This window comes from Mytilus californianus, unplaced genomic scaffold (genome assembly GCF_021869535.1).
Source record: "Mytilus californianus isolate M0D057914Y unplaced genomic scaffold, xbMytCali1.0.p SCAF_5, whole genome shotgun sequence".
In the NCBI taxonomy this organism is placed as follows: Eukaryota; Metazoa; Mollusca; class Bivalvia; order Mytilida; family Mytilidae; genus Mytilus; species Mytilus californianus.
The window spans coordinates 86,610,153-86,632,773 of record NW_026262701.1 but is presented as its reverse complement, the minus strand read 5'-3'; the positions used below and the strand labels follow the sequence as shown (position 1 = coordinate 86,632,773).

Sequence of the window (22,621 nt, the reverse complement as noted above, 5' to 3'; positions counted from 1 at the left end):
GTACTTTACCCACCAAGACAGAAATCATCCTATCAGTTTGTAAACTACATAAATTGTCTTTATTGTCTAATATCAATCAAAATGAAAGTCTAAGATAGCAATAAAACACTTTATAATCGACAAAAAAATAGTTTGAATGTTTTATTTTGTTTACATTCCATTCTTTCCTTTGAAGCAAGAAATAAAGGAATCAATCAAAAGTTTTAAAAAATCCCCCCCCAAAAGTAATGAACAGGTAAAATAATTAATCTGTAGAGTGACTATAAAGAATTCCAATGTACACCTATAAATCACACCTGATGTACATTGTCGACACCTGGTCTGTGACGGAACATGTAGATAATTGAGATGTAAACAAATATTGTCAATAACAATCTGTCAAATTGTGGTTCGGAAATGATTCATGCAGTTGTCATCTATGTCATCTATTATCTTAATTATTACATCTTAATAAGGAAAATTGAATAAAATAGGATTTCACACTGAATATCTTTCTTTATCTCAAGAGGTTGTTGAAACAGCATAACAATTGCACTGAAAATTGTTAAATTAAAGTTTGCTTAATAATTGAAATACTTCTAAATTTTTTTTTCTGGTACAAAATTAGTCAAAGTAAATTTTAACAAGAAACTATATTTATCTTTTCTTACTGCTTATAAAGTTTGGTGGAATCTTTTAATAGATCTTAGGACTATTTCCAAACTTTTTCAGGTGACAGGGTATGGGTGGCATTCAAATTGATTAAATATGAGTGGTTGCATTTTCCTCAGAATTTTGTAAGAATCATAAGTAAAACATTTAAATACCCGCCGGGTCGTCAAATAACCCGGGAATTCAGAAATTCAGAAAATGACCTGTTTTCCCCCAGATTCTTGAGCCTTTAGACTGATTTCATAAGTGATTTTCCTTTTATTTTTTTTTTTTATCTCTACTTCCTTTAAATGCTTAATTTTTTTATTATATTTCAATATCAACAAAATCTTAACTGACTTCACGTTATGATACATACTGGGAAACAAGTGGCTTGAGAATTGATATAAAACTATGAATGAAACACGATGGGGTATGTCTTGGCATGAAATGACAAAGTATAACACATTAATATATCAATGGCTTATTATGCAATGAAAGAATAAAATTAAAGTTTTAAATTATTTTCAGTTAGTACTTAACCATGTGAACATATTTTGGAAATTTTTCGATCTAAAATATAAAGAAATGTCCCCTAAATACTTAAATTCAGCTGAAAAAAAAGTTTATACACGTCATGACCTGAGATTTTCTTCTTCAATGCAGGTCATGACCTGCATTTTCATTTTCATAGGTTGACAGGTATGGTAAAATGAAAATATGTATTTTATGGATGGCCTAGGTCTTAAAAAGTGCCTCCCATGCCCCTCATGTGCTTAATTTTAGAACAGCCTATTGTTTTAATCCCTCAATTATAGTTGTTATAAGTGGACTCAGAACTATTTTTCTAAGACAATTGTATAATTATCAACTTACTTGTCATAATCCAGAATAGTATTGAGACGATGTGCTATAGTTAGTATTGTACAGTCTTTAAATTCTTCTCTTATTGTTTTCTGTATCAACTCATCTGTTTCCATGTCAACTGCAGCAGTAGCCTCATCCAAAACTAAAATCTTTGTTTTACGTAACAATGTCCTTGCTAAGCAAATAAGTTGTCTTTGCCCAACACTAAAAGTAAATAAACAAAAAGAGCTAGATTAAATGAACATGTAATTTGTTTAATTAAATTTCTAAGATTGGGGTGAACATGTTTACTGTCAAAAGATTCAACTAATCAACTAAACAGGTTTTTAAATAAATCAGTTATTTTTGTGAATGGTTAAAAAGTTTTCAGACTATTTGTCTTTTCATAACTGCTGAATTTAAATTTGAAGCTGAAATTCTGAGGGTAGCTTTTCAGTGTGTCTAGTTATATTTTTACATACTGAAAATGCAGTTGTTGTTGTTAGTATACTATTTTTCTGGATTTTGTTGATATGTAAACAAGTATTGAAATAAATACAAAGGTACAAACAAAAATATGTGTCCATTAGACACCATGTCCTACTCTGCCACAAAACTTTAATTTAGCATAATTTAGAAAGTTCACATGATAATGAACATGTGTACTAACTTTCAAGTTGATGTGACCGTGACTTATGTTAATCTACCACAAACCAAAACTTTAGTCTGAGAATGCACTATTTTACACTATCACACTTCCATGTTCAATGAACTACAAAATCTTGTCCAAAAACCTAACTGGCATATATTTTATTAAAAGTTCACATTAAAATGTATATATACTAAGTTGATGTGACCACAACTTCATGGTTACCACTTTAAACCAAAACTTGTAAGTTCATACGGACTGGACAAACAAACTAACCGACAGACCATCCCACATACCAGAAATCAATTTGTCCACTTCTATCGTAGGTGGGGCATTACAATAAGTACCTTCAAAACAGTAACTGTTATGTTAAGCAAAAGAAATTTAGATTCACTAAACATCAAGCTGCCTCTGCATAGGTTGGCTTAAGTTGGCCCAAGTTGGCTGTAGCAGAGAAAATCATATCACATTGACGTCAACATTTATCAATTATCATTTTATTGTGGGATTACATTATTTTTTGTCAAAATCATAGCTGGAAATATCATTTCTTCCCTGTCTAGGTCATGTAACATAACAAAAGAAGCGTAGGTATTACTTTTAAGTTGACAGAGTTATAAGCTATGGAGAAATTATTATAACCAAGTCAGACGCACCTTAAGTTTCCTCCTCCTTCTCCACATTCATGACTCAGTCTCTCAGGCAACTCAGATACAAATTTTTTCAAATGAGCATGCTCCAAGGATGTCCATATTTGGCTATCTGCATACTGATCAAATGGGTCAAGGTTCATTCTGAGTGTACCAGAGAATAATACTGGATCCTGTAAAAACGTGTGATTTTGTAAAAACAAATACAGGAAAATATCAAATTCAAGCATACACATGATCTTCTATTTTCAAATAAAAATATAGTTTTTGTAAATCATTTATTTAAAAATCCATGTTGTTTGGTTTAAAGGCATTTATTTGATACAAAACATATTGTAATTTCATTTTACTTTTAATTTCACTTTTTAAAATGATCTAGTAGCATCAAGAGCAAGTTATGTCTTTTTACTGTAAAAGAAAAATAAATGATTTTCCATGTAGAAAACAAGGTGATTTTCATTAATATAATACTATACCTGAGGCAAGATCGTAAGCTTGCTACGAAGATCATGCAGACCCATATCTGATATTCTCTGTCCGTCAATAACAATACTACCATCAGAAGCTTCTATCAGTCTGAACAATGCCATCATCAAGGAGGATTTACCTGCCCCTGTTCTCCCCACAATTCCAACCTAAAGCCATCAATATATCAAATGTAGAATTCAACATAGATAATTGGATTCCAAAAACAACTTTTTTTTTTATATAAATGGACTAAAATTTACTTACATCATTATATATAAATAATTTTGCAAAATTATTCATTTTTTTTTTTCAATTTCATAACACTATCTTGAGCTCTGCAAGCAGTTAAATTACTGATTCTTACTATAATATTTCTTTCAGTCAGAATTTAAATTTTTCAAGAAAGCCAAGAAATTTTAAAGCTAAACTGGTAGTTACCATATTACATGCAACTTCTTTGTATAGATAAAGACAAAAAATAGATAGACACAAAATAGTTACCTTTTCTCCTCCTTGGATTTGACATGTGATTCCCCTGATAACAAGGTCCAAACCTTCCCTGTATCTAGTTTTGTAATCCATAAAGTTACATGCTCCAGACTGTGGCCAATCATGTGGGGGTCTCCTGAATGGTCTGATCCATTCAGCCTAATCAAAGAATTTTAGTAAATTAAAACTTCATAGATCAAAACAATTTGTCTTGAGTAGTTAAATGGTTTATAATACTTGTAAAAAAGTAGTTAAATGGTTTATAATACTTGTAAAAAAAACCTAGTTAAATGGTTTATAATACTTGTGAAAAACTTCAAGTATATATTCTAAAAAAACTAGATGGCTCGGTCTCAAAAAGTTGAAAAATCTGAAATTTCAACAACACATGTGGACACAAACATGCATGGATAGTATTCAGCTCTCAAGACCAATACTAGTTTGATGAAAAATTTCCTTGATCAATGAGTAGTTAAATTTCAAACTATCAGCAAACAGGAAGTGGATGTACTGCAGATCTAACAAGATGTGTTGAAACAACATGAAAATCAGCATAGCGGAACGAAACATAAACTTGACTTACATATAAAAAATCAGCGCAAAATCTGAAGGCGTATAGAAAAAAAGTCCGTATAACTGTGCTTTCAACAATTTTCAAGTCCAAAACCCGTAATTTTAGCAAAAATCATCAGAGCAAAACAAAACTTTAAATCAATCTGTAATTCATCATTAACTCACATACCAAAAATCAGCCCAATATCGGAAGGCGTTTAGAAAAAAAGTCCGGATAACTGTGATTTTCAACAATTTATCAATGTCTAAAGTCCGTAATTTCGGCAAAAATTAGCAGAGCAGAAAGAAACTTAAACTTGATCTGTAACTCATCATGGTTAACTCATATACCAATAAAATGCTCCGCTGGGGCGCAGCTTGATACGACCGCAGAGGTCGAACCCTGAACAGTTGGGGCAAGTATGGACACAACATTCAAGCTTGATTCGGCACTGAATTTGGATTGTAATTAAATATTTGACACAGCATAGGTTTCTGACACAGAATGAAAGTGGTCTAAGAACTTAAAAAATTTTAATTTACCTATTCAAACCATATCATTATTATTTGCTTTTATATATAAATCAGAATTAACCAATTTAAAATGGAAAATTTTAAAGAAAAAAAAGGGAAAAAAAATCCCCCCCCCAAAATTTTTTTAACCCCCTTATGATTCATCACCCCTCAACTCAATCCCAGCCTTCCCTTTGTGGTATGGTACCTTGCAGTACAATTTCAGAGAGATCCATACACTTGAACACAAGTTATTGTCTGGAAACTAGAAAAATGCTTGTTTTTTGGCCCCTTTTTGGCCACAAATTCCTAAACGTTTAAGGCAATTACCCCCAAACTCAAACCCAGCTTTCCCTTTGTGATATGGAACCTTGCAGTACAATTTCATAAAGATCCATACACTTACACACAAGTTATTGTCCTGGAACTAGAAAAATGCCTGTTTTTTTGCCCTTTTATGGCCCCTAATTACTAAAATTTTGAAGGAATTACCCCCAAAATCAATCCCAGTCTTCCCTTTGTGGTATGGTACCTTGCAGTACAATTTCAGAGAGATCCATACACTTGAACACAAGTTATTATCTGGAAACTAGAAAAATGCTTGTTTTTTGCCCCTTTTTGGCCCCTTATTCCTAAACTTTTTGGGCAATTACCCCCAAACTCAATTCCAGCTTTCCCTTTGTGATATGGAACCTTGTAGTACAATTTCATAAAGATCCATACACTTACACACAAGTTATTGTCATGAAACTAGAAAAATGCTTGTTTTTTGCCCCTTTTTGGCCCCTTATTCCTAAACTTTTTGGGCGATTACCCCCAAACTCAATTCCAGCTTTCCCTTTGTGATATGGAACCTTGTAGTACAATTTTATAAAGATCCATACACTTACACACAAGTTATTGTCATGAAACTAGAAAAATGCTTGTTTTTTGCCCCTTTTTGGCCCCTTATTCCTAAACTTTTTGGGCGATTACCCCCAAACTCAATTCCAGCTTTCCCTTTGTGATATGGAACCTTGTAGTACAATTTTATAAAGATCCATACACTTACACACAAGTTATTGTCATGAAACTAGAAAAATGCTTGTTTTTTGCCCCTTTTTGGCCCCTAATTCCTAAAATTTGGAGGCAATTACCCCCAAAATCAATCCCAGCATTCCCTTTGTGATGTGGAACCTTGTGGTACAATGTCAGAGAGATTCATACACTTACACACAAGTAATGTCTGGAAGTTACAAAAATGCTTATTTTTGGCCCCTAATTCCTTAACTGTTGGTACCATAACCCCCAAAATCAATCCCCACCTTCCTTTTGTGGTATTGAATCTTATGGTAAAATTTCATTGAGATCCATTCACTTTAACTAAAGTTAGAGTGCGAAAACTATTGTGTCTTCGGACGACGACGCCGCCGCCGCCAACGTCATACCAATATACGACCACAAAAATTTGTTTGCGGTCGTATAAAAATCAGCCCAATATCTGAAGGCGTTTAGAAAAAAAGTCTGTATAACTGTGATTTTCAACAATTATTAAAGTCCAAAGTTCAGCAAAAATTAGCACAGCAGAACTAAACTTAAACTTGATCTGTAACTCATCATGGTTAACTCACATACCAAAAATCAGCCCAATATCTGAAGGCGTTTAGAAAAAAAATAAGTATAATGGTTTGTTGTGGAATGAGGGAATGACGGACAAGGGTTATATGGCCCCGACAACTTTGTTGCGGAGCCATAATAATGTTCCAATATACTGGCTAAAAGTTTATCGAAAATCTAATCAAACAGACATTTTGGACTGACCAATTGGACTGAAAGGGACCAGCAGAAGCAGATTTTAGAGTGTCCCATAACTCCAATAAAATTTTGTTAGCCATTTTAAAGACTTCACTATGCATTTTCATATAACTATTTCATCATAATAAAACTATTGTCAACTAATCTGCTATTTTTACTTATTTTTAACTTTCATATAAGGTTTCTTAAAACTAAATCTTAAAGATATAACAAAAACAAATCAAAACTCAAAATTCAATATACCTACCTCTGTTTCTACTTCAGCATATTCTTTAAGTCTTTCTACCGATACAACATTGGTCTCTAGATCACTGGAATTCCTCACTAACATGTTTAATGCACTTGTTATCTGGAATTATTTTGGATTCATATATATAAATGTAGGTACCAATTTCATGGATTTCACAAAGTCATGGTTCCTCTATACACATGAATTTAAAAAAAACAACTAATATCCCAATTATACTTATCAATTAACATTATTATAGATTTTTTGTCCCAACATAAAATTTGTGTGTACTTTAAGGAAATCATAATTTCTTGCTAGATTTCATAATCACATGAAAAAAAAATAAAATTTGATTTAATTTTTTCGATGAAGGGGTCAGAGTATAGTCCAACAACATTCATTTTATTTGGATAGCACATTAAAACTCTAAAACATTCAAGTGAAATATTTCAATTTATACATTTTGACCAATCAATTACAAATGATTAGAGATTATTTATTTAACAGCATTTACCTGCAGCAATAGAAGCCAATGTTAACTTTTTCTCTTGTTTTTGTTTACATCCCAAAATATTATACCCAAAGGAGTACATAACTTATATATATCAAGAAAGCAAGTGTGATGGTAAACTCTTGTCACAAGGCAAACTATACACTTGTGTTGGATGTTTTAAGTTGAAACTCAAAACTTGTACAAGCATTAAGTGATTTTCTTGGATCTGGTAAATTTTATATTTAAATTCTAACCAAAACTATCTAAACATTTTTTAAATATTGAAATTAATATTTCTCAGATGAAATAGATTGCTCAAGGTCTCTTTTACTTAAGTTCTATGTTCTACCAGTCTACCTATGTGTCATTAATTTGGATGTCATAAAACATTAATAGAATTTACCACATGCAAGATAACTGGTCAATTCTTCTTGGATTTTAGCAGCAGAATATTCTCTATAAAGTTTACCTGTAATGCATATGACACTGACAAACCAACCAATCCTCCAGAGATATCGCTTACAACCGCAAACAGGGCGGCTGAAAATACGATTAAGTTACCTATGAACTCTAATCTCCAACCTAACCATCTGAAAACAGAATATGAAAATTTCAATTTCTATTATTCCATAGAACAATAAAACCCACATCTCTGACAGTTTTATACAAAATGTTGTTAAATTCTTAATATTCTATTTGATTTACTTCTAACATTACAAGAATACATAAGTTGAAGCATTAAGCATTCAAAGTAAAGGAAAACAAGAATGATTTTGTGACAAACTAGATATAATCAAAATTATGACAAAATTTATCCAATGTTAAAACACCCTGTAAAATAATCTTTCACATTTGAGCTGTGACATCAGAGACTAACAAAACTCTGGAGTTCAACTACTTATGATATATTAGCATCATGGATAAGTTTCAAATACCTAACAAACAAACCGAAAGATAATTTCCAATAATACCAAAAGTACAGCTGGATAAACAACAATAAAACCATTTTCTTCAAAAGTGTGGGTAAAGTCAAATTTGTGTCTCAAAAGTATGTCATTCAATAAAATTTCAATTTTTTGCAGTGATAATTTGCAGTCTTTACAAAGAGTAAGTAAAACTTTTTTCATCAATTGTATTGCTAACCCATAATCCCCCTCCACTTTTCTGTAGATATTTATGTGTCAAGCTTTCATATTCAGTTGTTCTCTCTGCATCAGGTCAAGATGTTTTTATTTTGTACTCATCTGAGATTGATTTGGCTATTTTTAGGTCCTTTTTGGTCATATAGCTCTTCAACTGTTTCGGTTCTTATCTTTGAAATATTCGGCTTTGAGCGTTTTTGATGAAGGTAAATCCAGAAAAGAGTTTTTGATGAATAAAATTTATAACATGTTGTTTTCATTTTTTTCTCTATTTGTGATTTAAGACCCTTAAAGTTCAAATATTTGGCTACTTTGTATCATATTATCTATCATATGTGATAAATCTTACATTTTGCCAACATGTTTTTTTTTTACCAAGGAAGTGAGAAATTTACCTGTTAGATGCTATTCTAGTAAAGTAGAAGCTGATATTTTTGTCCACTCTGTCTAGTGACTCCTGTATAAATCTTGGCTGTTCTTTGTAGGCCCTAAGCGTAGAGGCGCCATTAATAGTCTCACTAAAGTGATTAAATATTGGAGATTTAGTTGTGGATTCCAACCTTTGCAACTGTCTAGAGGTAGGTATATAAAATTTCTGTAAATAAAAAAATTGAAAATGATTGCTCATTCAAGTATTATGAATAGATATAGGAAGATGTGGTATGAGTGCCAATGAGACAACTCTCCATCCAAGTTACAATTTATAAAAGTAAACCATTATAGGTCAAGGTACGGCCTTCAACACGGAGCATTGGCTCACACCGAACAGAAAGCTTTAAAGGGCCCCAAAAAAAATTACTAGTGTAAAACCATTCAAACAGAAAAACCAACGGTCTAATCTATATAAAAACGAGAAACGAGAAACACGTATGAACTACATAAACAGATGACAACTACTGTAATCAGATTCCTGACTTAGGACAGGTGCAAACATTTGCAGTGGGATTAAACGTTTTAATGGTACCAAACCTTCTCCCTTTTCTGAAACAATAGTATAACATCACAACATAGAAAAACACACTATAAAATATCAATTGGAAGGCTTAACTCAATCAAAAAAGAATGTTATGGATTGTGAGTTTTTTAATGCCACGATTTCATGTTGTTTATCAAACTCATTAAACTGATATCTAATTACCTTTCAATATCTTTATCTGCCTTAATATCAATCTATCTCTTTTTCAATACCTTATTATAAATAAATCATGTTTTCAAGAGAGAAATCATACATTTGTATATATATGTAGAAAGTCTCATTTCTCGTGTAAAGAGGCATAACTCTGAGTTTTACAAATAGATCTTTCTACATGCAGTAATCAAGAAAGAAAAGGTTAAAAAAGGTTTAGAGTTACAGCAGTTCTAGTCAATAAACTAAAATCAGTTACCTAGTATAATAAGAGTGCACATCCTGAAATGTCTCACCTGTTTTACTAATCATAGAATTAATATTGAAAGTCTGTAATATGAAGGTTTTACTACGAGTATCAAATGAACTTAACATTATCAATGTTCTATGGAAATGAGGTTATGGTCATTTGAACCCTGCCAGACAGACATGTACACCTAACAATCATTCTATACACCAAATATAATTGTCCTATTGAGTATAATATCTGACAAATAGACCAAACCACAAAAACTAAACATTTTCCTATGAACCATGATATTGAGTTCAAATTCAGATGAAACTTGCCAGTCAAACATGTGCACCTTACAATCATTCCATACAACAAATATAGTTGACCTACTGCTTATAGTATCTGAGATACGGACTTGACCCCGTAACTTTAACCTTGATCACTGATCCATGAGGTCGAGGTCAGGTGGGTTCATTCCTCCTATTCCCACTTTTTATAAATCTGGTAAGAAAAGTTAAAATTGCATGTGGGAATAGGGGGAAAACTTGTGAAAAACAAAGGATTATACTGTATAAACATTGTTTAATCAACTTTTAATTGACAAGTGTTTTTGGATAGGTAATAGGTTATTTTTGTATGTCATGGTATGAATTCTGTGTTTTTAATCTAAATAAATATGCAAGAAATGGAAACAAATCTAAGTAAATTATTTTATTTCATTTATATCACAAATTCAACAGTAGATTCAAGCAAGCATTATAATGTGAAACAAACAATACAAATTAACAGCACTAAAACAAATAAAACGTTGTAGCACACACATTAGAAATTCACTGTATATAAGTCTATTAAAGTTTATTAATCTATTCAACATGAATAAGGTGGGAGGCTGCATCACCAAACTGTACTGTTGTGACTTTCTGGTTGCGGTATCTATCCATAAGATCTTCTAATTTGTTGTTGATTTCGACATACTTTCGTTTTTGGGCCACTCTCTCTCTCTTCCCATCGGCTGCATACTGGATCATGGTCAGGGCGTAGCTTCCTCATGTTTCAGTAGTTTTATTAGTTTAAAGATGTTTGGATGTGGGTGTTGAACATATTTCTTCAGCTTGCTTTGCCATCCCTCTAGATGATGTGTAGTCCTCAGTCCCTGTGTTGTGTAATGGTCCCATCAGTATTTTGTTACATAGTCTGTAAAGGGCGTTTAGCTGATGTTAGTATCAATCTGATCAATGTCGGTTAGGGCATTAAACCACACATCTTCAACCTCAGCAGTAGGTACAAGTTGAAGGACAGCAGCACGGCGTACTAGTTGACGAATGTTGTTGTCTTTCTTGTATGAAACCTGAATCCCTGTTCATTGTGCTTTTCTCCAGGTGCATTGTGTGTAGTGGAAAAAACAACTGAAGTTGTAGTTGGTGTTGGTGACATACATCTTTTGAGTAAAGTCAGGAACCTTGTGTATATTAGTTCGCTCTTGGCTGGAAGTGAACTGTGTACCAGTGGATACATTGCGCCGTCAACCATTGCGTGAAATGTGTCAAGTTTGAAGAACAGGCTTGGACAGGAGTAAAATGTACCTTCACCATACTAGTATATGATATCTGCTGCTGCTTATGTGTTAGATTCATTGAGAACTGAAGATTAACATACACCCAACTGTGTTGTCATCTGTTAGCAGGAATGGGTCACCTTTGGTAGTACGTGCCCAAATACCCTCTATGTTGATTTCATCAACGTTTTTTGGTAAAACTGGTAGGTTCTTCTTGCATTTGTTGTACATGGAAATCTTGCAAGATGGGAAAGTTTGTTTTAAAATTAACTATCATCAATTTATGTGATCGGATGACAATTTTTTAGGTTTACAAATTCAATGATTTTTTAATCTTAATTCTTTTATCTGACTTATTATTATTTATTTTAAGGTAATTCTTTGAAGAAGAAAAACATATTACACACAAACAGTGTATTATTATTTTTCTTTTTTTAAATAATATACTTAAACAGTGTAAGAAATATGTTTTCTTTTAAAAAAATACAGGTGAATTTTTAATTAACCTTGATTGTTATAAAAACAAATTATTTATCAAAACATCTATTGTTATTTGCATGTGGGAATAGAAGGAATAGTGATTTTAAACTAGAGGCTCTAAAGAGCCTGTGTCGCTCACCTTGGTCTATGTGCATATTAAACAAAGGACACAGATGGATTCATGACAAAATTGTGTTTTGGTGATGGTGATGTGTTTGTAGATCTTACTTTACTGAACATTCTTGCTGCTTACAATTATCTCTATCTATAATGAACTTGGCCCAGTAGTTACAGTGGAAAATATTTTGTAAAAATTTACAAAAATTTACAAAATTTATGAAAATTGTAAAAAATTGACTATAAAGGGCAATAACTCCTTAAGGGGTCAATTGACAATTTTGGTCATGTTGACTTATTTGTAGATCTTACTTTGCTGTACATTATTGCTGTTTACAGTTTATCTCTATCTATAATAATATTCAAGATAATAACCAAAAGCTGCAAAATTTTCTTAAAATTACCAATTCAGGGGCAGCAACCCAACAACGTGTTGCCTGATTGGTCTGAAAATTTCAGGGCAGATAGATCTTGACCTAATGAACAATTTTATCCCATCAGATTTGCTCTAAATGCTTTGGTTTCAGAGATATGAGCCAAAAACTGCATTTTACCCTATGTACTATTTTTTAGCCATGTCGGCCATCTTGGTTCACAGACACATTTTTTAAACTAGATACCCTAATGATGATTGTGGACAAGTTTGGTTAAATTTGTCTTAGTAGTTTCAGAGGAGAAGATTTTTTTAAAAGATTACAAAAATTTACGAAAAATGGTTAAAAATTTACTATAAAGGGCAATAACTCCTTAAGGGGTCAACTGACCATTTTGGTCAAGTTGATTTATTTGTAGATCTTTCTTTGATGAACATTATTGCTGTTTACAGTTTATCTCTATCTATAATAATATTCAAGATAATAACCAAAAACGGCAAAATTTCCTTAAAATTACCAATTCAGGGTCAGCAACCCAACAACGGGTTGTCCGATTCATCTGAAAGTTTCAGGGCAGATAGGTCTTGACCTGATAAACAATTTTACCCCATGTCAGATTTGCTCTAAATGCTTTGGTTTCAGAGATATAAGCCAAAATCTACATTTTACCCCTATGTTCTATTTTTAGCCATGGCGGCCATCTTGGTTGGTTGGCCGGGTCACCGGACAGATTTTATAACTAGATACCCCAATAATGATTGTGGCCAAGTTTGGTCAAATTTGGCCCAGTAGTTTCAGACAGGGCTTCCAAAACAGTCATATATTCCGGACTTGACCGAAACTTTCATAAAAAGTCCGGCTGCTCTCAGCCTTATACGGTCAAAAAGAATTGGTTTGCCACTTTTTGTTATTCAAGGCATTTTCATAAAACGGTCATTTCAATTTTTATCAACTATCGATCGATAAAAATGTCCGTTTGGGGCTTTGGGCATGTCCGTTTGAGCATTTTAGTTTATAATTGTGGCAATCTATTTCACAAAGATATTTCGGTCATAATTGGGTTTAATAAAACAGATGCAGCATATTTCAGATAATTTGAAGTGTCTCAGTTAGTCTAATCCTCTGGGTACATAAATGTACCGCTTGGTCTTTAGCTTGTGTACATCAATAAAAAGTAGAAAAAACACGTTTTCTTTTATTTAAATAACAACAAGCTGTCAAACAATTATCCCTTCAATAAGTTATATTGAAGCCATAAATCATTCACTGATTACAGGTTTGTAACCTTTGTTGAGGTGTCCTTAGCTTGTCTTTATCAATAGAATTAATGATGCATAACACTGTACATAAAGGTGATCAGGTAAACGAGGTCAAACATGTAAGCGTGTATGGAACAACATCCTATTTAATTACGCTTTATAGATATTATTTTAAATGAGCATTCAGTTTAAAAAAGTATCCTGATATTTAAAAGTTATTCTTCAAATAAGGATATTTATAAATGAATAAGTATTATATATATTATTTTATTTAACACTGTACATCGTGTTAAATACTGGGGTACTCTAAAGGGGAAAATTTATTGAAATATATAGGAAAAACACCGAGAATAGCTGAGTTGTCCAATAAATAAGGGGGGCGTTCTCTATTCTTGTTTTCATATTAAAAACTGTTTTTATAATTGAAATCATAAAGAAGAATAGCCAATCATGACAATCTCCGACTGTTATAAAGACTTTGTCTCAAATTGAACTTTACAAATCTGCCATCATGGGCAAACGTAAACGTGACGATTCCGATCAAAATTCGAAATCTGCAAAAAATGCTAGAAGCTTTATTCATAAATGGTTACAACTGTTTTTATGGTTAAGATTTGACAGTATGCTAAATGCCATGTTTTGTGACATTTGTCAAAAACATAAACTTAAAAATAACTTTTCGAAAGTCAGCCGTTGTAGAGCATGCTAATAGCAATGACCACGTTCAAGCTCTTAAATTAGAGACAGCTTCCAAAAGTAATCCAATTGTATCAGTATTTGAGAAAGTTCTTGAAAGACTGACAACGCAATGTGCACCTTGTTCTGTAATGCTTACTTTATTGCTAAAGAAAACTTACTAATGGACAAATTTCAGTCAATAAATGATTTAACTAAGTTCTAAATTACATCAAGAGAACAATGCCTGCTCCGAATTTATTCAGACAATTTCCGATATTATTGAGAAAGAGGTGATGTCCGACGTAAAGTTAAGTCCCGCCGTGGGAATCAACTGATCGGGCTACGCAAAAACATTTAATTTTGTACTTATCATACCTCAAAGCTGGTGAACTGAAAATTAGTTTAAATTATTTATCAACTGAGTATGTTTTTATTTATTCTTCTTATTTTCGAAATCAGGTTGGGAAATTGTACAAAGAAAAATGTTATTACTGTTCAGTAGATTTTACACGGTTTAAAACAATATCCTTCATTGGGCCTCCTCAATGTTATCTATAAATACCGCATCAGTTGTAAAAGTCATGTGGTCAGGTAATCACTACACAAAAAGAAAAGTATCACGTGTATTGATGATCAAGTTGACTTGTACTGCAATTAAAGCCAACATCAACAGTTTCAAATAAGATACCCTTAATTTACAAAGTGTTAAGTACTCACAGAGAGAAGATAGATTATATAAACAGAAACAAAAACATGAGAACAGTCAGGTACTGAAGCTGATTGATGCAATGATGGTTACTGTATTACGATACACAGAAAAATGACACAATACCGAGGATAATATTTTAATTATTTTTAGAATGAAGAAAACAAAACAGTTATAAATAATTTTATTGCATATAACACTACTAATCATTTAGACACATATATCAATTTTTGCATCCTCTCAGTTACATTTAGGTATCCAGCTGATCATTGACCATCAAAATATTTCTTTGAAAAATGTCCGGCTGTCGTCAGGAAATTTTGGAAGCCCTGGTTTCAGAGAAGAAGATTTTTGTAAAAGTTAACGACGACGGACGACGCCAACGACGACGACGGACGACGAACGCCAAGTGATGAGAAAAGCTCACTTGGCCCTTTGGGCCAGGTGAGCTAAAAAGTGGGAATAGGAGGAAGACACCGTCAGGTGAACCTGACGGACATATGCATGAACCATGAAAATAAGGTCAAAGACAATGACATATGACAGACGGAAACTTCGTAACATAAGGTATCTGCATAGAAGATATGAAGCAGCCAGGTCTTCTAGCTTCAAAATTTTAATATCATTTAAGAATTTAATTTGGATAAGATTGAAATTTAGAGTTTCATGAGAAAATGCATTCCTCACCTTTAAAAAATCAGTTTGGGATAAAAAAAAAAAAAAAATAAAACAACAATTCTTGACAAAAATCACTCCAAGAATAACTTATAAAGAGGAAACGGTTGAAAAATATTTAAAAAAAATTCACCAAAAATATCATCCTGTATATGTTTGGTAACCCCAGCTTAAATCAAAAGGGTCTTCAACTCATTATATGTTGTACACACAATATTCATGAGAATGGGGTGGGGTTTGCTTTGCATTGAAACAATTTTCAATACAAGACTAGAAGACGGTTAGTCATCTTTAACATTGTTTAAATAAATTGATAATAGAATTAACAAAACATTTCAATGAAAAGGAAATGGTTTGAGATCAACATGGAAAATTTCACAATATGATACAGTATGATTAATTTTAGCAAATAGAGACAAACATCATTTTACAAAAGTATATAAAAAATTAAAAACCAATTGTTCTGAGAACAATTGAAGGTCTTTCCACCAAAATACCATGTATTGTGATAAGAAAATAATAAAATCGAGTTAAACATGTCATTTCCAGTGTCAGATGATAGCTTAAAGTACGCTGTTGCCAAAAATATATGGTTTCTATACACTTTTATTTGAAATAAGGGAGATAATTTGTTACTTCCGGTTTAAAAATTGTCACTTCCGGTGTTATAGTACACGGATGCCACATCGCACTATCATTTTCTATGTCCAGTGGACCGAGAAATAGGGGTCAAAACTCTAATTTGACATTAAAATTAGAAAGATCATATCATATGGAACATGTGTACTAAGTTTCAAGTTGATTGGACTTCAACTTCATCAAAAACTACATTGACCAAAAACTTTAACCTGAAGCGGGACAGACGAACGAACAGACGGACAGAAGGATGGACGAACAAACGGACGGAAGGACGGCCAAAGAACGGACGCACAGACCGAAAAACATAATGCCCTCTACTGTCGTAGGTTGGGCATAAAAATCTGAGCGACATCTTTTGAAACAACAATACTACACAAGAAAAAAATTAGGCGGAAGGAAAAAAAAAAAAAATAATAATCAGAACAATACCAATAGGTCTTTCCACGGAAAGGTGGAAAGACCTGATTATAGAAATCTAGATCTAATTTGAGGATTGCATCATATTTGAATGTCATATTTCAAGTTGCCCATGAACGTATGTGAATACATGTAACAGAATGATTCGATATAAGACTGAGCTGTAATAAACATATATCATTTGTCTATTCAAAGTTACTTGGACCTTCTTGTAATTCATGTTAATGTATAAAGATGTTTTTTTTTGTCTTAAATCTCCTAAGTTTATGTCTTTCTTTTACATCGTTTATGTAAAAAGAATGTAGGTTTTGTTTTTCTCTTATTCCATATGATATCGTAACATTTTTGTATTGACTGCTTAGACATTTTGTCACAAGCATCAATAAAAATCTATGGTAATATTATTATTTAGTATATTTAAATAAACTTGATTTGTTGAGAAAGAATCACATGACCAACTTTTTTTTCAAAGGTAGACTGCAACTACAGATAGAAAATTGTGATTGCACGGTAATTTTTAAAACATCTACTAATAGAAATTAAAAACCTCAATATTTTGTGACATAATCGAAACAATCAATCAAATGAATTTCTGCTCTATTTCTGACATCTTGACAATAATAATATAATAATGGTAGCCTTTGTATGAGGTCAATATGGTGATATATCTTTGTCCTCAGTCGATATACTACTTGCAGGTCGATATATACTCATATGGACCTCATTCAAAGGTAATTATTGTATAATACAACACCTTTACCTACCTGCATGAGGTAATATACAATGGCCAGTGGTAACACAACAGTCAAAAATATGGGTGTACTGTAGGATATGACAACCAATGTACTCAGTGTGCCAATTACTGTGCCTAGAAACATCCTAAAGTTCATCGGTAACATGCTGTCTATGGTTGCAACATCACTGGAAAATCTATTTACAATTCTACCGACTGGTGTTGTATCAAAGAAGGCCATTGGAGCTTTCATTATATTGTTTAACATGTCGTAATGGAGTTGTGCTGAAGCTCTGACCTGTCGTAGTATGGCAACAAGGGAGTAAATCAGAACCATTATACCTAAAAATAAAAAGAAAAAATATAAGTGAACCAACACCTGAAGTGGTGAACGAGTGGATACCGCTAGGTATTCACAGTCATCTTGAAAAAAATGAATATTCGACAATAAAGACAACAACACTCAAGTTTTTACCACAAGTTATCTGTTTATTTTGGTCTACATGTTTCACCTAATCGATAGGCATCATCAGGACAATTATGCAAAGAAATATGACAGTGAAATATGAATCTTGTGGTGAGAGGTTTAACCGGAAGTATAAGTTAAATAATGGTAGTTATGGTGACGCAGCTTGATACGACCGCAGAGGTCGAACCCTGAACAGTTGGGGTAAGTATGGACACAACATTCAAGCTTGATACAGCACTGAATTTGGATTGTGATTAAATATTTGACACAGCATAGGTTTCTGACACAGAATGAATGTGGTCTAAGAACTTAAAATTTTTTAATTTACCTATTCAAACCATATCATTATTATTTGCTTTTATATATAAATCAGAAATAACCAATTTAAAATGGAAAATTTAAAAGAAAAAAAAAGGAAAAAAGGGAAAAAAAAGCCCCCCCCCCCCAATTTTTTGAACCCCCTTATGATTCATCACCCCCAAACTCAATCCCAGCCTTCCCTTTGTGGTATGGTACCTTGCAGTACAATTTCAGAGAGATCCATACACTTGAACACAAGTTATTGTCTGGAAACTAGAAAAATGCTTGTTTTTTGGCCCCAAATTCCTAAAGGTGTAACACCACTAATTCGGGCCCGGCCAGAAAGCACATACCAGAAAGTAGTACATATTTAACACAAAATAGTTCCTACGCATGAGTGTAACTTTCAAAATATGTAGAATATTTAGGCTTTTTTGGTATCAAATGAAAGCTGAATGACTGGTAATCATTGTAGAACACTTTTTGACTTATAATTTTGAATATTAAAAAAACTGCATCAAATTTAAAAAAGAGGGTACATTTTGCCTGTTTGTCAGATCTGAAGTACCAGTTTTGGTACATCCGAAGTTCCGGGAACCAGTTCTTTCTTATATGCCATTAAAGGTATGTTGATTTTTTCAGTACAAGACACCATAAAGTGTTACTTTGACATACAATGATTGTCACTTTATTTGAACTTAAAACAAATGAGCTGTGCCTGCTTGAAATTGAGGAATTTAACATAGAAAGCAACGGGGCCATGAATTAGTGGTGTACTTCCTATTACAGAGAATCATCAGAAATTCAATTTTTAGAAGTTGTACCTATTCCAATGAAAATTAGTCATATTTGATGTCAGTAATCATGTTTAATCATCTTTTTTGGATGAACAATTCTGTTTATGGGAAATTTCAGCTCTTAAATTGACATTATAAGGTATTTTAGCCTTTTATGGCCATACAACATGCATGCATCATATTTCTATCTTTAGAATCAGTTACTCACCCTGAACTATTCCAATAATACTTTGACTCCAAGAAATATCATATTTCCATCCTTGTACTTAATTACTCACCATGAACTATTTCAAGACCACCATAAACTCCAAGGAACATCATATTTCTATCCTTGTACTCAGTAACTCACCCTTAACTATTCCAAGACCACCATAAACAGCAAGAAACAAAATAATTCTATCCTTGTACTCAATTTCTCACCCTGATCTATTCCAAGACCATCATAAACTCTAAGAAACAACATATTTCTATCCTTGTACTCAATTTCTCACCTTGATCTATTCCAAGACCAACATAAACTACAAGGAACATCATATTTCTATCCTTGTACTCAGTTACTCACCTTGAACTATTCCAAGACCACCATAAACTCCAAGGAACATCATATTTCTATCATTGTACTCAGTTACTCACCCTGAACTATTCCAAGACCACTTCAACTCCAAGAAACATCATATGTCTATCCTTATACTCAGTTACTCACCCTGAACTATTCCAAGACCACCATAAACTCCAAGGAACATCATATTTCTATCCTTATACTCAATTACTCACCCTGAACTATTCCAAGACCACTTCAACTCCAAGTAACATCATATTTCTATCCTTGTACTCAGTTACTCATCCTGAACTATTCCAAGACCACCATAAACAGCAAGAAACAACATATTTCTATCATTGAACTCAATTACTCCCCCTGAACTATTCTTGGTCCACTATAAACTCCAAGGAACAATATATTTGTATCCTTGTACTCAATGTTTCACCCTGAACTATTCCAAGACCACCATAAACTCCAAGAAACAACATATTTGTACTCAGTTACTCACCCTGAAATATTCCAAGACCACCATAAACTCCATGGAATATCATATTTCTATCTTTGTACTCAATTTCTCACCCTGAACTATTCCAAGACCACCATAAACTCCAAGGAACATCATATTTCTATCCTTGTACTCAATTACTCACCCTGAACTATTCCAAGACCACCATAAACTCCAAGGAACATCATATTTCTATCCTTGTACTCAATTACTCACCCTGGACTATTCCAAGACCACCATAAACTCCATGGAACATCATATTTCTATCCTTGTACTCAATTTCTCACCCTGAACTATTCCAAGACCACCATAAACTCCAAGGAACAACATATTTCTATCCTTGTACTCAGTTACTCACCCTGAACTATTCCAAGACCACCATAAACTCCATGGAACATCATATTTCTATCCTTGTACTCACTTTCTCACCCTGAACTATTCCAAGACCACCATAAACTCCAAGGAACAACATATTTCTATCCTTGTACTCAGTTACTCACCCTGAACTATTCCAAGACCACCATAAACAACAAGGAACATCATATTTCTATCCTTGTACTCAGTTACTCACCCTGAACTATTCCAAGACCACCATAAACTCCAAGGAACAACATATTTCTATCCTTGTACTCAGTTACTCACCCTGAACTATTCCAAGACCACCATAAACTCCATGGAATATCATATTTCTATCCTTGTACTCAATTTCTCACCCTGAACTATTCCAAGACCACCATAAACTCCAAGGAACAACATATTTCTATCCTTGTACTCAGTTACTCGCCCTGAACTATTCCAAGACCACCATAAACTCCATGGAACATCATATTTCTATCCTTGTACTCAATTTCTCACCCTGAACTATTCCAAGACCATCATAAACTCCAAGGACCATCATATTTCTATCCTTGTACTCAATTACTCACCCTGAACTATTCCAAGACCACCATAAACTCCAAGGAACAACATATTTCTATCATTGTACTCAGTTTACTCACCCTGAACTATTCCAAGACCACCATAAACTCCAAGGAACATCATATTTCTATCCTTGTACTCAGTTGTATTAGCTTTACTCCTGTCCTGCAATTGCTTATCATCAGTCCACTGACTTAACCAGATATTAGAGGCTATAGACGCCCCTTGGTACAACAGGTACAGGACAAAAATCCAGAATGCGGCCACTAGTCCTATAGCTCTCAGATACATCATAAATACTTTCCAGGCAACCTTAAAGAAAATTTATATATTTAAAGATATACAAAGCTAGTTGTTAGTTTATACAAGAAAGACAAAATAACTAACAATCAAGTATTGTAAATTCAGAAACGTTTGCATGCATTTATTATTGCAATTATCAGAAAATGTACAAAAATGTGAGGTTTAATTATTATGATTTCAGAAAAGCTATAATCAAATAATGCTATACAAAATTTAATATGCAAGTTTTTTATTTTTGCCATAACAATCCGATCGCAATGATTTGCGATACATTTTAATAAAAACATTGCAACTGTAAGGTTTAATCCAAAGTTAAGAAACTTGAAGTAATATTCTAGGCAAACATAATTCATACAAGACATCTTTTCGGCAAACCTAATTCATACAAGACATCTTTTCGGCATACATAATTCATACAAGACATCTTTCGGCAAACATAATTCATACAAGACATGTTTTAGGCAAACAAAATTCATACAAGACATGTTTGGGTATTTTTTTTTAATATTTTTGGACAATCCTGCCAAATGTCCTATATTTCCATCTCAATCTATGTATACAATATGACAAATCACCTTTCCCTTTTCCCTTTTTTCGTCTTCTATCAGTTTTTCCACATCTTTCTTGTCTTTTTTGGGAGTAGGCAGTGGTTTACATTCTAGAGCATCAAATGTCGATATTCCACGGCTCAATGCAGATTTCTTTGAATGACCCTTTGAACTTCTACAAGTATAGTGCAATGAAAGTCAGTGGTTTTAAAGAACAGAATGAGAGCATCCAAATTTGTTATATTTCTACTACAGTCTAACCTTGTTGTGTCGAAGTTTAAGGGACCTTACCATAGTATTCCACTTATCCGAGGTTCGACTCATAGGTCGAGTGTATCTTCATAAATTTGGAATGCATGAAATATGGTATGAGATTTGTGTAAACCGGGACTGAGAAATTACTTCGACTCATCCGAGTTTTTCGACACAAGATTTGACTGTAGTTCTGATGCTAGCTGTAGTCGTTTTGAAGTCTATTGTAAGCACAAGTATATTTTTTTGTATTTGACTTTTATTGACTTGATCATATCTTTCATTATTGTAAACAAGTTCTATTGAATAATTTGTCATTAAAATATATCACGTTATATAGTACTCACATTATATAGTACTAACTATATACAAATAAAAGGACGTTGATACAAGGGTAACACAGTTATTAAAATTTAATGGTCTCATAATTAAATTGATTTATTGCATTGAAATACATTTATGTCTTGTGTTTTAAATGTACAGCCCTTTATTCATGGTTAGCCTTTTAAATCTTAACATAACTTAAAATTTAAAAATACTAA

General features: G+C 32.8%; 1 protein-coding gene across 1 annotated transcript in view; it reads right to left on the bottom strand.

Annotated features, from left to right (window-relative positions):
* The window catches only part of LOC127701652 (multidrug resistance-associated protein 1-like), a 74,109-nt gene that overhangs the window by 6,949 nt on the left and 44,539 nt on the right, over window positions 1-22,621 (bottom strand). Inside the window, exons 21-30 of the mRNA XM_052205641.1 lie at window positions 21,855-22,002; window positions 21,057-21,288; window positions 17,478-17,788; window positions 8,851-9,050; window positions 7,783-7,903; window positions 6,839-6,940; window positions 3,745-3,891; window positions 3,252-3,410; window positions 2,782-2,948; window positions 1,507-1,701 (exon numbers count right to left, since the gene is read on the bottom strand). Coding sequence (XP_052061601.1) covers window positions 1,507-1,701; window positions 2,782-2,948; window positions 3,252-3,410; window positions 3,745-3,891; window positions 6,839-6,940; window positions 7,783-7,903; window positions 8,851-9,050; window positions 17,478-17,788; window positions 21,057-21,288; window positions 21,855-22,002 — 1,782 coding nt within the window. The remainder of the gene's footprint in view (window positions 1-1,506; window positions 1,702-2,781; window positions 2,949-3,251; window positions 3,411-3,744; window positions 3,892-6,838; window positions 6,941-7,782; window positions 7,904-8,850; window positions 9,051-17,477; window positions 17,789-21,056; window positions 21,289-21,854; window positions 22,003-22,621) is intronic.